This window comes from Globicephala melas, chromosome 6, assembly GCF_963455315.2.
Source record: "Globicephala melas chromosome 6, mGloMel1.2, whole genome shotgun sequence".
NCBI lineage: Eukaryota > Metazoa > Chordata > Mammalia > Artiodactyla > Delphinidae > Globicephala > Globicephala melas.
The window spans coordinates 8,748,539-8,765,311 of NC_083319.1; the positions used below are offsets into that span (position 1 = coordinate 8,748,539).

The 16,773-nt window shown below is 46.2% G+C and overlaps 1 protein-coding gene across 6 annotated transcripts in view; it reads right to left on the reverse strand.

Annotated features, from left to right (window-relative positions):
- The window catches only part of GARNL3 (GTPase activating Rap/RanGAP domain like 3), a 153,280-nt gene that overhangs the window by 27,644 nt on the left and 108,863 nt on the right, over nucleotides 1–16,773 (reverse strand). For all 6 annotated transcript variants that reach the window (XR_009564250.1, XM_060300413.1, XM_030858623.2 and 3 more), the window contains 7 exons: nucleotides 11,970–12,078; nucleotides 10,155–10,200; nucleotides 9,019–9,125; nucleotides 7,853–7,968; nucleotides 5,876–5,980; nucleotides 4,175–4,249; nucleotides 949–1,060 (listed from right to left, as the gene is read on the reverse strand). Coding sequence is in view for 5 of the 6 variants with exons in the window: in XM_060300413.1 (XP_060156396.1) it covers nucleotides 949–1,060; nucleotides 4,175–4,249; nucleotides 5,876–5,980; nucleotides 7,853–7,968; nucleotides 9,019–9,125; nucleotides 10,155–10,200; nucleotides 11,970–12,078 (670 nt within the window). In the remaining variant the exon portion in view is untranslated. The remainder of the gene's footprint in view (nucleotides 1–948; nucleotides 1,061–4,174; nucleotides 4,250–5,875; nucleotides 5,981–7,852; nucleotides 7,969–9,018; nucleotides 9,126–10,154; nucleotides 10,201–11,969; nucleotides 12,079–16,773) is intronic.

Consider the following 16,773-nt stretch of genomic DNA (forward strand, 5'->3'; position numbering starts at 1 on the left):
ATTGAGATGACACGTCTTCCTGTCAAAATCTTTGTTTCTCTATCCACCAAATACAGGTTATCTAAGATTCTTATTGTTTGTTTTGGATACCGAGTACTTTTCGAATTAGAAATCTTAAAAGAAAAAAAAAAGCACTTCAAGAGAGAGCATATCGGGCTTCCCTGGTGGCGCGGTGGTTGAGAGTCCGCCTGCCGATGCAGGGGACACGGGTTCGTGCCCCGGTCCGGGAGGATCCCACATGCCGCGGAGCGGCTGGGCCCGTGAGCCATGGCCGCTGAGCCTGCGCGTCCGGAGCCTGTGCTCCGCAGCGGGAGAGGCCACAACAGTGAGAGTCCCGCTTACAGCAAAAAAAAAAAAAAAAAAAGAGAGAGAGAGAGCATATCCCTGAGACAGCGGCTCTAAATAACAACCTGCCCTTGTCAATTTTTTTTTTTTTTTCGGTACGTGGGCCTCTCACTGTTGTGGCCTCTCCCGTTGTGGAGCACAGGCTCCGGACGCGCAGGCTCAGCGGCCATGGCTCACGGGCCCAGCCGCTCCGCGGCATGTGGGATCCTCCCGGAGCGGGGCACGAACCCGTGTCCCCTGCATCGGCAGGCGGACTCTCAACCACCGCGCCACCAGGGAAGCCCTGCCCTTGTCAATTTAAAGTAAAATTTTGGACTCATGATAAGTATTTGCCGCAAAGGAGGTTTTCCTTGCAGGTTATTTGATATCCACAGACTAATCGGAAGGGATGAAACTGTCATGCATGCCCGCGCCCACCCCCCACCCCCCACGGCCCTGGCTTGCCTGTTGAAAACAAGGGAGTAATTTTTAAGGAAATAAAGCTCTGCTAAGGACACTGCTGAGGACCCATTTATCTAAAGGGAGCTGATCAGTGGTCACCCATCTTAGAAGCACTACAAGTTATACAAAGAGAGACATTTGAAGGAGCAGCTACTCACTAACCATCCACTAGCAAGACGCCAGCATCAGTGGAAACCAGCAAGGCCTGGCCCCAGGGATCTGCACACACGGCTTCGTGAGGGAAATTACTGCAGAAACACTGGGGCTCCCAAGGCTGCGAGGCAACCAAGCATCAGAAGGTAAGTGCACCAGAAAGAACACACAGGCCCATAGGTGGAAACGCACAGCACACCACCACCCAAAACAGCAACACAGATGCCCTCAAACCCTGGGAGCTAGAAGGGCTCTGACTCAGTTACCTTCCTTAAGAAGAAAAGTCTCCCTCCAGAAACGCACGCAATAGGAAAAGGCTGGAGTCACATGTTTCTGGCACCGTGACCAGAGTCTATATCGTAATGACACCCCACAGGGGCAATCGGAGCATTGGTAACATTTTCTAAGCAAACGTTTCTCTTTATTATAAGAGGAAGTCCCACCCAACTCTCTAAACAAAGTCAGATTCCTGTGTTGCTGATTTCGGCAAAATTATTAAACCGTACACAATGCAAGAAGTTGACATCGTCTTAACATGAAAATGCTTACTGACCCACTTAAGGCTACAAATCTTCAAGAAAAAAATAACACCTGTTTGTAGGAACATGGCGAGGGCTGTTGATGAAACCCACTCGTGTTCCCCCATGTGACACATTCACATCATGGAACTCGCATCCTTAGTTTCATTCCATGTTGGGCAGGAAGAGTCAGCACCCCCTCACTGCTGCCTCGGAGCTGCGGCCGATGCCTGGAGTCTGCAGGCGCTGTTCGTGGCTTCTGAGCCACACCAGAATCAGGGACATTCTCAACCAAACCATTAATTTCCCTCCAAAGCATGTGGCTTGCCCTCAAGGGACAAGGAAGTCTGTGGAGATTCTCAGGGACGAATTGAAGTCCCACATCTTCACTTTTACCTGGGGCTGTACAAGAGCCCGTGTGCATGCGTAGGTGTGTTTGCATGGGCCGGGTGAGCACACGCTCGCACACTCAAAGTAGAAGCGATGGCTCCGAGGTCACCTGCAAGGGTGTCATTTGGGATGAGGGTAAACACTGTGTGCATTATTGCTGTCTTAGAGATGTATGCTTTCCCTTTATAAAACCCAACAGCCGCAAAATGAATATTCTAATTGCTAAGATGAGGCTCAGGCTGTGGTGAAAGGATCACACAAAGAATGTGAAGATATTTTATAAACTGAAAGAGGGCTGCACAAGTGCAGGTCATTACTCGGAATGGCAATTCCCTAAGATTTCTGGAAATTCTGAGTTTGTGACTTAGAGCAGGAGGATATTCAAAAGCAAAGCCAATGTAAATGCCAACTGGGCGACAGACACAGACGCTAGAGCATTAGACACCAAGGTGGAAAGCCAACTCCAAATAACAGAATGTTCTCTGCGTGCAGGACACAAGATGAGAACACTTCTGCAGAACTGGGGTTTTTAACCCAGAAGATCTAGGGGCCCTGAAGGATCCAGGGGGGCTTAGGGAGGTCCGTGAAGCCCTGAAACTGTGTTCAACGTGCTGTATAGGTGCCATTCGTAATTTTAATGGGCTGGAGCGTGTGTGCTGGGGGCATGGGGTCCACTGGCTTCACGGGCCCTCAAAGTGGCTGGGGACTGCAAGAGTCTGAGGCCATCACGTCGGAGGTGTCAGCGATGAGAACTCAGCCCCAGACCCACAGACGCTCTGGTCTGAGGCCTGATGGCATTTATCATTGCACTGGACTCCCCGCTGCCACATGACGGGCCTGGTGCAGATTCTGAGGGCAATGGTGTGGTCTTCGGGCCTTCCTGCCCAAGCCCAGAACTCTTTACTGGCTCCCTGCTAAGGGCATTAACACAGCTCATGAAATGACGGATGCCTAGGAGGCTGGCAATGCCCATGCTCCGCAAGTGGAGCACTCTCGGGAACAGCATGTGGGACTCTGGCCTCTGCAGAGCCAACTGCACCACAGTCCATGAGGGCCTGTCGAGTAGTGCTTCTTCAAGGATGGCCCGTGGCCCACTGGTAGGTCCTGCACTGATCCAAAACATGGAAGCTCTTTCTTTGTCGTTTACCGGTGAACAAGTTACTTTCATTTTTATGTACACCTAAGAACTTCTTATTAATAAGGTTACTAAGTCTTACTGGAATTTGTTATCTATAAAGGGCTTGACAACACTGCAAATTCTACTATTCATAGGAACAAGCAGATAGTGGGAATTTTTGCAACCTTTGGAACCTTTGGAAAAGATGCTTTGCCATCGGTCTTGTCTGAAATTGGCTGTGGTTTTCCCGCATCAGTTGTATTTTGAGCTCATCATTTTCTTGAAACCAGACTTTAAAGTTTGTAGGCTCTGCAATTCAGATACAGATCGTCCATACCTTTATTGCGAAAGTAGAGGTATTCGTAATTCTTCTGCTTTCACGATGGCCATTTCTCCAGTGATGCAATGTCTGTGGATTTGTTCCATTTAACTACCTTTTACCTATTCTGAACATAGACATATTTCAGCATGTAGGGCATGGGCTTTACAGTACAAAATCGTGCAAACAGTAAGTTTGTACTGCGACTTGTTTTCATTGTTTTCTCTTGTATGCTTGATGACCACCTAGTTCTTTTTCCACAGAAAGTGGAAATGAGAAGCAGATATTCAGGCCACAGAATTATTGGTTTGGCTGAATGAACTGTAGAGGAAGCAGTGGTTGCTCAGCTGTGGTCCTCTGACCAACACCATCAGCATCAACTTGTTAGAAATGCACATTCTCAGGGCCCACTCAGACCGACGGAATCAGAAACTCTGGGGGTGATTCTAACACACACTAAGGCTTGAGAAATACTGCCCTAGAGCCTTGCCATTTAGTGTGTCCATGGTCAGCAGCACAGGCACCACTTGAGATCCTGTTAGAACTGTAGCATCTTGGCCCTGCCACGCAGAGCTGTTGATGAGAACGTGCACTTGGTCAGGAAGTCCAGGTGGTCTGTAGGCACACAGGGCTTGAGGAGCACTGCTAAGCCCAGTCTGCTTGCCCAGGTCCAGTCTAGCAGCTCTGCTCCTTCAAGCAAAGGCACAGGCACGATACGGAAACAGGGAGGCTCTCACTAGATGCTGCCCAGCTTTAACTGGGGCTTCCCCTGCGGGCTCTGCTGTTGACAAGCTGTTCCTCTCCTGCCCCACAAACCTTTCTAAGAATCTCAATAACTTCACTGAGGACAAAGGACATTCACAGCTGAACTCGAAAGTGTCATCGACTCACCTCTTTTTTACAGATCCCCGCTGCCACCAAGCTTGATGGGGCATCCCCTCTCACGATGGATTTCAGTTTCAGCGCCTGACAGAACAGAGATCTCTTTCAGTTTATCGGGCAAGAAAACAACAGCAGGATCAACAAGTATGATTTGAAAAATTTTTTTTAATGAAACAGGAGTAATTTCAGGCTAAATTTTCAGGTTCCCATGCTGCCCTATCATTGAAGATAAGGAACGGAGTCAGCTGGACCTGGTGAAGCCCTCATGGCTCCAAATGTTTTCTGTCATTTCAACTAATCAGTATATCAGTACAGTGATTTCCAAACCATCATTGGAAATGATGGTATTGGAAAAAATCCCCAGGCCCCTCCTCAAACTTGATGAATCAGAATCTCTGAAAGTAGAGTCAGGGTATCTTTTTTTTTGTTTTTTAAAATATTTATTTATTTGGCTGCGCCGGGTCTTAGTTGTGGCATGTGGGATCTAGTTCCCTGACCAGGGATCGAACCCAAGCCCCCTGCATTGGGAGCATGGAGTCTTAACCACTGGACCACCAGGGAAGTCCCGAGTCAGGGTATCTTTAAACATGGACCAAAGTTGGAGGGCCCCAGTAACAGTGCACCTGCTTTGGGAAAAGGTTATCTTTGCCGTTAAGCTTTCTTGATCACCTTGCTATTGGCTTCGACTTTCGGGTCAGAACCTTGTCTGCAGCTGGCAGCTCTCCTCCTCCCTCTTGTGACATGGGACCAAGGCAGAAAGCTGTGTCACCTCCAGAACTGAGAAATACTAATGTCACGTAGGAGCAAGGCAAAGGGGGAATGGTTTCCTCCAAAATCTGGAATAAGGTGATGCCTGGGAGCCGCCTCACTGTGACGACTACTTCCAAGCGGTAGGGGGAATCCAGATCTCCTGCGAGGACACCCCCATGTGCTGACTCCTGCCAGGCAGGAGTTCAAGGTGCTTTCCCTAAATTGGCTCCCTACACTTCAGAAAATTCCCGGGAGGCAGGCAAATGATACATGCTCCCTTATCAAGAGGGAGCCCAGCCTGGGCCCTGTGGCCTCTTGCTCCCAGCCAGTGTCACCCCGCTTCAGCAGAGGGCTTTCCTCTCACTCACGCCTGCAGAGAGCTACACCTACATGGTTATCAAAAATCTCCTTCGTCTAGGGACTTCCCTGGTGGTTAAGAATCTGCCAGCCAATGCGGGGGACACGGATTCGAGCCCTGGTCTGGGAAGATCCCACAGGCCGCGGAGCAACTAAGCCCGTGCGCCGCAACTACTGAGCCTGTGCGCCTAGAGCCCATGCTCCGCAACAAAGAGTAGCCCCCGCTCGCCACAACTAGAGAAAGCCTGTGCGCAGCAACGAAGACCCAACACAGCCAAAAAAAAAAAAATCTTCGTATAAACAACAAGGTCCTACTGTATAGCACAGGGAACTACATTCAATATCCTGTGATAAACCATAAAGAAAAAGAATATGAAAAAGAATATATATGTATAACTGAATCACGTTGCTGTACAGCAGAAATGAACACATTGTAAATCAGTTATACTTCAATAAAATTAAAAAAAATTCTCACTCGTGGTTCCACAATAATCCTAAGAGAAGTGACAGAGCTCTTCCAGGAGTATGCAAACATAACATCCTTTGCAGGCGGGCCATCTGGTTTGGATGTCAGAATAAAACAGGTGTCAGAATAAAACCCACCTGCCCTATTCTAACGAACTCTGCCTGGCGGGCCTCCTCTTTCTTCCGTGCTGACTTGGGCGACTCTGGTAAGACATCACTGAAAGATCGTCTATTAAGCATGTTCTGAAAAAGAAAGACAAGTTATGAATTCCGAAGATGGTTGTCAAATCTCATCCTTCGGCTTCTCTTAGTGCACAAACCTATTTGTCCAAATGGTCCTACTTCTGCCTTCTCTATTCGTTCTCTCAATAAGCATCTATGAGGCACCACTTAAGTGCCCGCCAGGTCTGTGCTAGACGCGAGGGATTAAGGAGCAACAGGGGGAGAGCCCGCCCCATGGAGGCTGAGAGCACGGGCTCTGGAATCAAGCAAACCAGCATCCCCCCTCCTACTAACTGCCTAACAGCGTGGTCGGCCACCACGCTGCACAGCTCCAAGGACGCCATTCTCAGAGAGGGGCACCCCTGGAACACGACATACAAAATTCTATGTGAACGGTGCTCCCTGGAGTTGTGCAGCTCTCTGGCCTTCTGGGTAACTTCGGGCAAGGGAGTTAATTTCTGAGTCTCAGTGTCTTTGTGTGGCTAATACCAGTCTCTGAGGTATGTTACGAGGACTAAGTGAGGAAATGCATGGAAGGTGCTTGGGCACATACTCAGTAAATATTAGTTTCTTCCAAACTGCCGAGAACTGGGTGCACGCGTGCAATTAGCAAGTATTGGCTGGGCATCTACTGCTCTGCCGGATTTGGGGGATGTGAGGCACGTGGTCTGTGTCCTGGTGGAGCAGAGTCTACGGGGGAGACAGGTTAAGTAGCTGGTTGCATGACTGGCACATGGGATAATGTCTATGAAGGGGAGGTCCATAAAGCACGTGGAGGCACTTAACAGGGGCACGTGGCTTCACTGGGGGCTGGGGAAGGCTGCTAAGGCAGTGATGTTTCCGGTGAGACCTGAAGGACATCACATATTCCTCTTGGTACCCTCTCCTCACCGTTTCCTGACTTTAAGGAAAAAAGGGCATGGACAGATTACCAATTATGGCTGGCTCTTTAGGGCCCTGGGGTTGGTCTGGACCAATCCCTGTGAGTAGTTAGGGTGTATCGACCAGCCAGAAATCAAGGGCACCTGTAAGACGGTGGTGGTCACTGTGCTGAAGGGAAAGGACTGCACGAGCACCAGCTCGTTTTGATGTTCGTCATCCCTCCGGGTGGCCACCTGAGACCGGACACTGCATTTATGTTCACACATCAGTAGCGACTCCTTTTGCCGGAATTTGTAGTTGTACCAATTCTAGGGAAGTCTCCCCCCTTGTTCTGCGCTTCCTTGTTAAATTTGGGAAATGCTTCTAAACAACGATGATTTCATTTTGCATTAACACTCGTTAACCACTCTGACATGTGGTGATCTCGCACTGAGTCTAGAGGCCTCCAAAAAGCATGGGTGCCCCTTGAGGCGCTGGGTTCCTCAGGGAGGTACTGGGTCCCATCAGTGTGGATACACCTTCAGCCTAGGAAGTATCTGGCACAAAGTGGATTTTCAGTGAATGTACATGCTTATTTCAGTGCCTGAATATGGGGCTCACCAGTAAACCTCCAGAAAACCTTATAGAGCCCCCAGCCTCTGCCCCAAATCCCCACTTTGCCTGTCTATCAGCTCCATGGCACGGGTAATGCCGAGCAGTACCCCCAAAGACAGATACCCCAAAAGTACTCTCAAATGCTCCAGGGACTGCTGACTGACATTCATGCCCTCAGCCTGCATCTCGACTTCCACAGGCCTTGGCTTTATGAAAATCACGCTCCTGTATATGGACATTCAACATCCCTTCTTCCCGTGACAACCATGAGAGAACATGAGCCCCTGGAGGCCACAGTCCAGTGTCGACAGCAGGATCAGGCGACTCTATGCTTTTCTAACCAGGACTCATCGCTAGGACTTGTGTTCTCAACTCAGACCCCGTGAGAAGGAAAGAACACCACGGACCCAGGGTTACCTTATGCAAATCTGGCATCAAATCCTGGTATAAAGATCGAATCAACATATCCAGAGTTCGTCGACGTTTCTGGGCGAACGTTGGGGTTTCCAGAGTGGCTTTTTCACCATTAATTACTAAAATAAATCAAGTTATAAAGGGAGTTACAAATATTAACAGGCTATTGGAGAATGCCCTTCTCAAGGAAACTCCTCACAGTAAATGCCACCCACTTTCCTAATACTGGTATAACTCTTCTTTCATGGAAGAATGCTTAAAAACTCTATAATTTTCTCTGTACAAACCCATAGTCCATAGGTATGTCTCTACCCTTCTTGTTGGATTACAAGCTTCCTGAGCAGAGGGTACATCTAGTTACTTGAAGACCTAGCACACACCCAACGTGCCCTCATCCACAATTCCACCCACCCGCCCACCCATCCACCCATCCATCCATCCGTCTATCCCACCCACCCATCCATCCAACCATCCCACTCATCCATCCATCCACCAACCCACCCATCCACCCACTCATCCAACACATGGGCAAAAACACCAGGATGCCATTCAATGGGATTAAATATATACTTGCTGCATTTTGTTAGAAAAAATAACAATTGCCTAAGCAGAGTACTGGGATTCTTAGCTCAATGAGAGTTTCTTCTGGAAGAAAAAGCCGGTGGTTTAGTGGACAACAGACACTGAGAGTCAATAAAGTGGAAGAGCACAGAATAGAAAGTGTGCAGTACAGTTAGGAGCTTGAGGTCAAGATAGTTACAGGTTTGAATCCCAGCTATGCTGTTATTTGTGCATTTTTAAGCAAATTATTTAGATTCTTGGGGTCTCAATTTTCTAGCTTGTAAAATGGATATAACCATATTTCCTTATAGGGTTGTTGTAAGAATGTAAGTCACATAATACGTATAAAAGAACACAGAGCTAGGCATATCAAACTGAATAAATATTAGCTATTTGGTGGGTAGGATGGTAGGTGTAGATGAGAACCCAGGAGAGACCTTTGCAACACTGTCAGAAAACTAAATACGCTTCTCGTGAAGAATTAACAGAACATGGAATGCAATCAATGCTTAAACAATGATGTCTTCTTTACAGCATCCTGGGTGAACTGGAAGAAATGTATTCTGATGTAGAACAAGTTGCAAAAACATTTCAAAATAGAAACTTACATTTCACTAGCAAAAAGTCCCTGAATTCCTGGTGGTCTGTAAACACTGGTGGGGAGGGCAAGGGTGGGCCAAAGAGTGGTACGCTTTCCTCTGAAAATATTTTCAGCCTGTGTAGAGAACATTGCAGAATTACTCGGTTTTTCTTCAAAGATCACCGATATTTGGATCTTAAATTTGTTCAGTTGCCTATGTGATTTGTTAGGAATGCTCCTTCCATAGGAGGAGGGCCTTCTCTGGGCTGCCAGAGCCTTGGCCACCATGCAGCAATCCTATGTGCTTTAGGGCAAAGACCAAGTCTTACTGGATCCTTCGTGGTCCAACCCACCAAGCCGCAGGCAAGATCAGGCACCCCAGGAACAATAGCAAAGACCACCACTGAGCACCCACTGCACACCAGGCAGCATACTTGGTCTTTTAAGACATAGCATCAGCTAATTCTCACCAACCTGTCCAGGTAGAATCATTACCTTCACTCCACAGACGAGGCTTGAGGCTCCAAGAAGATAAACACCTTTTTTTTCAAAGCCTCAAAGTTAATAAGTGATAGAGCTGGGATTCTAACCCAGATCTATTTGGCTCAAAGTTCATGCTCTTTTCAGAACATCACGATACCTTTTAACAGATTAATTTTTGAGAACGGGATTAATTTTTGAGAAGGATAAACGGGCAAGAATGTAGCCTAGGAAGGAGGGTACTCTGGTCAAGATCAAATATATCACACTTGTGCCCTCTGTGGAGCACAGTAACATTCCTGACCCTGACCCTTGGGTCTACTGCATGGAGCAACACTATATGAAACAAGCTTTTCCTGAAGACACGGTGGCTTTCAAATCAATCAAAAAATATGTATATCAAGAGTCTTAGGACTTCCCTGGTGGCATAGTGGTTAAGACTCCGAGCTCCCGATGCAGGGGGCCTGGGTTCGATCCCTGATCAGGGAAGTAGATCTCACATGCATGCTGCAACTGAGAGTTCGCATGCCATGACTAAGGAGCCGGCGAGCCACAACTAAGGAGCCCGCTTGCTGCAACTAAGACCCGGCGTGATCAAAAAAAAAAAAAGTCTTAAAATGAATGCCAAATTAACATGTAAACATGAGAATTAGAACAAGCAATCGAGACAAAGTTGTTACCAACCTGTAATTGTCCTTTTGCTGATCATACCTCACTAAGGCAAAAATATCTGTGGTGATGGTTAAGGAAATTAATCAACGACCCCAACTCACACAGTCAACGGCTTGTGCTTTGCAAACCCTGTGTGCAGAATCATCCTGGACCTGCACTCCTGGGGTCAGGGCTCCTGTCACCCATAGGCTGAGATGGAACCTTGACTTCTGTTAAAGGCACAGTCCGGGAAGACACAGGTTCAACCTCTGCATGCTCATCCTTTCGGGAAAGGGCTACTTCTCCAAATCCTTCAGAAAAGCAATATAAATAACGCTATTAAGCAACTAAAACAAAGCAAAAAGATCAGTTCCCTTGCCTGAAAGTATAAACAAGGTCCCAAAATGAAATGAGTCATATATTTCATCTCACACATTTTGAAAAGAAAAGAAATTTAAATGTTTCCACTGTACACCTTCCTTCTCTCTCCTTCTGGCTTTGGTAGACAAAACAAACCAAAACAAACCAGTGTAGCTGGCGGCAGCCTCTCAGTAGAATCTGCTTTGCTTGTGTCGGGCGAGTTGAGTCTGAAATAGTACCACCTCCACCAGCTTTTCTTTCCTTCTTCCATTCCTCCTCCTCCCCCACCATCTCCCAGCCCCGGCTTTCCTTAGCTAGGGCTAAAAACCATCCTCAGTCCCTCAGTTTCCACTCCTAGACTCAGTGGAAAGAATTTGCATTAATTATTGGCTTGTCCCTTTCCAGAAACAAATATGCCAAGCCTCAAATCTAAAACTCATAACAAAAGGAAATTCTAAAAATAATGATGATCTCTCTGTCATTCTGATCACTTCCCTCCCCCTCCTGGAGAAGTTTTCTTTCTGTTCTACAAGAAGAACCGCTGCAGGAAGAGGGAAATATTAGTCCTACATCAGTGAACAGAGCAAGATATCACTTATTATTAATGTGTACGTGCATATCTGTTTTCTTCCCTGCCCTCATGGCAATTTTGTGAGGCTACATTGAACAAGTCAAAGGATGCAGAGCAATCCACTTGCAGATGCAATGAGTCACCACGGTTCTATCTCCCAACACTTTCACTGGAGTTTCCAAGGAACATGAACAACTAGACAGAATTTATTCTGAAAAATGCCTATTAGTTGCCTTTTACTTATTATGTACAACCTGTAGGCACTACCACTGGGTCTCACTGTCATGGCCGGCGGCCCAGGACAACGGGGCCAAGGCTGGGGATGTGTTGGGCTGACCGTGCTCATGTGCCAGGCCTGTGTGACTGAGCTGAGCTTGGACATTACCGAGAACTTCAGCAGGGCTTTGGCAGCAATATGAGCTAAAGAGGGATGAGAGGAAGTAGAGGGAAAGCAAATAAAAATAGGATTAATTCTATCATATCTCAAATGTCAAGAGATGGTAATGTAGCAGCCATTCCTAGGGCTTAGAATCAACAAAGACACATTATTTTGGCTTTTTATCTTAACTTGCAAGTTTTTATACCTAAAGCAAATTTCTCAGAGGATTCACTAACTATAATTCTTCTAATTCCTTTATTATCAGTGGGTGGTAGGAAGTTCCCCTCATTTCATAGACTACCTGAGGAAAGGGAAGATAGTTCCAAAGTCAAGAATTCTCTGAGAATGCGTCCATCCATTACTGCAATGGATGGAGAGAGAAGAGGGAAAAATACAACACAGTGGGTCTAAGAATCTAGCAACGCAAAACAACCACAACATGCCAGTCAACCGTAACATTTGGTTTGAGGGTCATTTTAAGTCCAGTGAGGCTGACCAACAGCTTGCTAGTGGGAGGGTTCACACAGGCTCAGGATACGTGTAAAGTGGGAGCGGATCATGGAAGGCTTGAAGGCGGGAGAAGGCTCCTCCCCTTCCTGGAACACGATGGTGACGATGTCATTTCCAATGTGGCGCTTCCTTTCTACCTGGACGCAAACATACAACACGTCCCTTGAGAAGTTTGCTCACACACGGTACATTCACAGAGTTAAAGCACTAACTCGGCACGACAAACCCCAACGCTCACAGAGCCCGGAGCTTCAGTATCTTTGTCTCCTTGCCTCCCAAATTTCACCAGCCCATCTCCTGGCTTCCCTAGCCATCTCCTCCCCTCCTCTTCCAATTCAGGCCTGCATTTCCTCTTGACTACCCTCCCTCAGGAGCCTCCTTAACAGCCTCCTTGCCTCCGTTCTCTCCCACTTTACTGCTCTGATTGGGTTCACCTTCACTCCTGCCTCAACTCCTTAGTCTGACATTCAAGGCCCCCAGACCAGAGGCATTGCATCAGAATTCCCTAGGGACGGGGCTCAAACATGTATATTTAAAAATATAAATAAATGCCTTCGCTAGTTCTGAAGCATATACTTGGCGAGAACAATGGCCCTACCTAATCTGACCCCAGCTGACCTTTCCAAAATGATCTCCTAGACCTGTGGTCAGTGAATCTTTTCTGTACAGGCCCAGACAGTAAATATTTTTGGGTTTGCAGATCGTACTGTCTCTTTACAACCATGTAGCTGTGCTGTCGTGACAGAAAAGCAGCTATAGACAATACATAAATCAGCGGGCATGGCTGTGTTCCAGTAACACTTTATTTAACAAGCAGCACGCTGCATCCGGCCCATGGGCCATAGTTTGCCAACCCCTGTCCAAGACCTTTGCCTAACCGGCCAAACAGAATGAGTCACTGTACTCCATGGATCCCTTGTGTGTCCCCATTCTATACAGTAAGCTCCCGAGAACAGGATCCCTATCTGATTCATATTAGATATTATTCTCATTTTGCAAATAAGGAAACTAAGGTTGAGAGATGTTCTAATAATTTCAATTCAATTCAGTTCAAAAAGATTTTTGGCAATTGTTTCTTGGATATGACACAAAAAGCACAGCCAATGAAAGAAAAAAATACACAAATTCGACTACATCAAAATTTAAAACTTTTGTACACTAAAGGATGCTATCAACAAAGTGAAAAGGCAGCCCAAAGAATGGGAGAAATATTTGCAAATCATATATCCAATAACATATATAAAGAGCTCCTACAACTCAACAACAAAAATACAAATAATGTGATTTAAAAATAGGCACAGTACTTGAATACACAATTCTTTAAAGAAGATATACAGATGGATAATAAACATACAAAAAGATGCTCAATATATTAATTATTAGGGAAGTGCAAATCAAAAGCACAATTAGATACCACTTCACACCCATTAGGATAGCTATTTTTAAAAAAGAAAATAACAAGTGTTGTTACAAATGTGGAAAAATTGGACCTTATGCATTGCTGGTGGGAAAGTAAAATATAGCCACTGCTGTGGAAAATGTTATGGTGGTTCCTCAAAAAACTAAACATAGAATTACCATATGATCCAGCAATTCCACTTCTGGGTATATACTCGAAAAATTGAAAGCAGGGACTCAAATAAATATTTGTACACCAATGTTCTTAGTGGAAGTATTCATAATAGCCAAAAGGTGGAAATAACCCAAACATCCACCAGTGGATGAATGGATAAAGAAAATGTGGTATAAACATACAATGGAATATTATTCAACCTTAAAAAGGAAGGAAATTCTGACACATGGTACAACATGGATGAGCCTTGAGGACACTGTGCTCAGTGAAATAAGCCAGACACAAAGGGAAATGTTGTTTGATTCCACTTATATGAGATTCCTAGAATGGTCAAATTCATAAAGACAGAGAGGAGGATGGTGGTTGCCAGGGGCTGGGGGAGGGAGAAATGTAGATTTATTGATTAATGGGTACAGAGTTTCAGTTTGGGAAGATGATAAAGTTCTGGAGATGGACGGTGGTGATGACTGCACAACACTGTACTTAATGTAATTAATGCCACTGAACTGTACACTTAAAAGTGGTTAAAATTGTAAATTTTATGTTAAAATAAAAATAAGTAATTTTTGATGTATCAGCTGATGAGTGGATAAACAAAATGTGGTAGGTATCTAAAAAATGGGAAATTATTCAGCAATAAAAAGAGATGAGATACAGATACAGGCTACAGCATGGATGAAACTTGAAAACATGCTAAGTGCAAGAAGCTAGTTACAAAAGACCACATATTATGTGATTTCATTTATACGAAGTGTCCAGAATAAGCAAATCAAGAGAGAAAGCAGACTGGTAGTTACCAGAGACCGGGCAGTGGTGGAGTGGGGAGTGATGGCTAAGAGAGGGGTTTCTCTTTGGGGTAAGAAAATATTCTAGAATTGACCCTGGTGATAGTTGAATAACCTTGTGAACATACTGAAGTGGGCAAATTGTATGGTATATGAATACTATCTCAATAAAGCTTTTATATATATATATATTTTATTATTTTTTTAAGATTAATTAATTTTTATACAGCAGGTTCTCATTAGTTATCTATTTTATACATATTAGTGTATATATGTCAATCCCAATCTCGCAATTCATCCCACCACCGCCCCCCCGCCTTCCCCGCTTTCTCCCCATGGTGTCCGTACGTTTGTTTTCTACATCTGTGTCTCTATTTCTGCCTTGCAAACTGGTTCATCTGTACCATTTTTCTAGATTCCGCATATATGCATTAATATACAATATTTGTTTTTCTCTTTCTGACTTACTTCACTCTGTATGACAGTCTCTAGGTCCATCCACATCTCTACAAATGATCCAGTTTCATTCCTTTTTATGGCTGAGTAATATTCCATTGAATATACGTACCACATCTTCTTTATCCATTAGTTATAGTAAATATAACAAACAAGTGTACTAAATAGTACACATAACGTTAGGCGGTAATACGTGCAATGGAGGAAAGAGAGCCACGCAGGGGCCTGGGGGCGCTGGGAGAGGGTGGGTTGCAGCTTTAGATTCAGCCAGGGGTTCAGTTTAACAGCTGACATTTGGGTAGATCTGGGGGCAGTGAGTGAGTCAGCCAGAGTATACCTGGTAGGAGAGAGTTCTAGGCAGAAAGGAGGGCAACGCCAAGACCATGACATGGGACAGTATCTGGTGACTCTGGGGAACAGGAAAGGAAGCCAATATGACTGGGAGGGAGGAAATAAGAAGAGCAGTGGGCGATGGGACCAGAGAAGGAACAGAGGTCACGCAGAGCCTTGCAGGCCACTCTAAGGATATGGCTTTGACTCCGAGTGAAGCAGGAGCCACTGTTTAGGAAGAGACTGACGTGCATTTTAAAGGGTCACTGTGGCTGGAGGACTGAGAAACAGTCTATCAGGCACCAGGGTAAAAGCAGGGAGGCCAGAGAGGAAGCTACTGCAATAATCCAACAAGAGGTGATGGGACTCAGAGCTGTGTGGTAACAGAATTGTGAGGAGAGGTTAGGTGTCATCTGAAGGTCGAGCCAACAGGATTTCCTGACAAATTGAAAATGGGATGAGACAGAGAGGGGTCAAGGATGACTCCAGAGTCATTTTGCCCCAGAAACTGGAAGAACAGAATAGCCATCAACAGAGATAAGAAAGACTGCAGGAGGAACAGGTCTGGAGGAGAGTTGGAGTTCAGCTTTGGAAAGACTAGGTCTTAGATGTTGAGCCCAGGGGAGGTGTCGAGAACGCTGCATATCTGGTCTGGAGTTCCCGCGAGGGCTGGCTGGAGCTGTAAGTTTGAGTGTCAGCGGCATAAAAAAGCTATTCAGAACCATAAGACTGGATGAGATCATAAAGGGACGAATGAGTGTAGAAAGAGAAGGGAGCCGAGAACCGAGTCCTGGGGCTGGCGGCACACACGGGGTGTCCAAGATCATAGAGCTAGCTCGTGGCGGAGCTAGGGCTTGGCCCAGATCCGGCTGATCACAGAGCCTGTGCTTTCATCTGGTCCTAGGTGCTGCTGTCGGGGTCTGGAATGCTGGGAGACTGGATGTTAGGGGTGCAGACATCACGGGACGTTAGGGAGAAGATGAGTCTCAGAGAGCCAAATAACTACACCCCCTCCCCTGCCTGCATTGTGGTTTGGTCTGGTGATGGAGGAGAGAGATGAAGGAGTTAATTGTAATACCAGAACCTACAAAATCTTTGTGAAAGCTTGTTTCTTTACATCAGATTTGGGAATGTGGCTTGGACTGTTCCACTAGCATTCTAGATGCTAGGAGGTCAAAAAGCCACCAAGATTATATGAGCCACATTGGCCTCTGACTTTTTTTTTTTTTTGCAGTACGTGGGCCTCTCACTGTTGTGGCCTCTCCCGTTGCGGAGCACAGGCTCCGGACGCGCAGGCTCAGCAGCCATGGCTCACGGGCCCAGCCGCTCCGCGGCATGTGGGATCTTCCCGGACCGGGGCACGAACCCGTGTCCCCTGCATCGGCAGGCGGACTCTCAACCACTGCGCCACCAGGGAAGCCCTGGCCTCTGACTTTTGACCGTTACCCTAGGCCCCCAAGAAACCATGACAGGTTCAGAAGGAGGCTTGCAGTTAGTGGGCCTTCTCTGCTCTCCCACAATCAGGCACCAATAAGGTTCACTGTCACTGTGCATTTCTTTGACTCTTCCCACCTGCTTTATCTTCCTGGTAATAGAGACAAGTTTTCTACTTGTGATTTTCTTCATATCTACTGATGCTGGGCAAGTGGAGGACACTAGCACTATCCATGGAGCTGGCCAGGATGTTG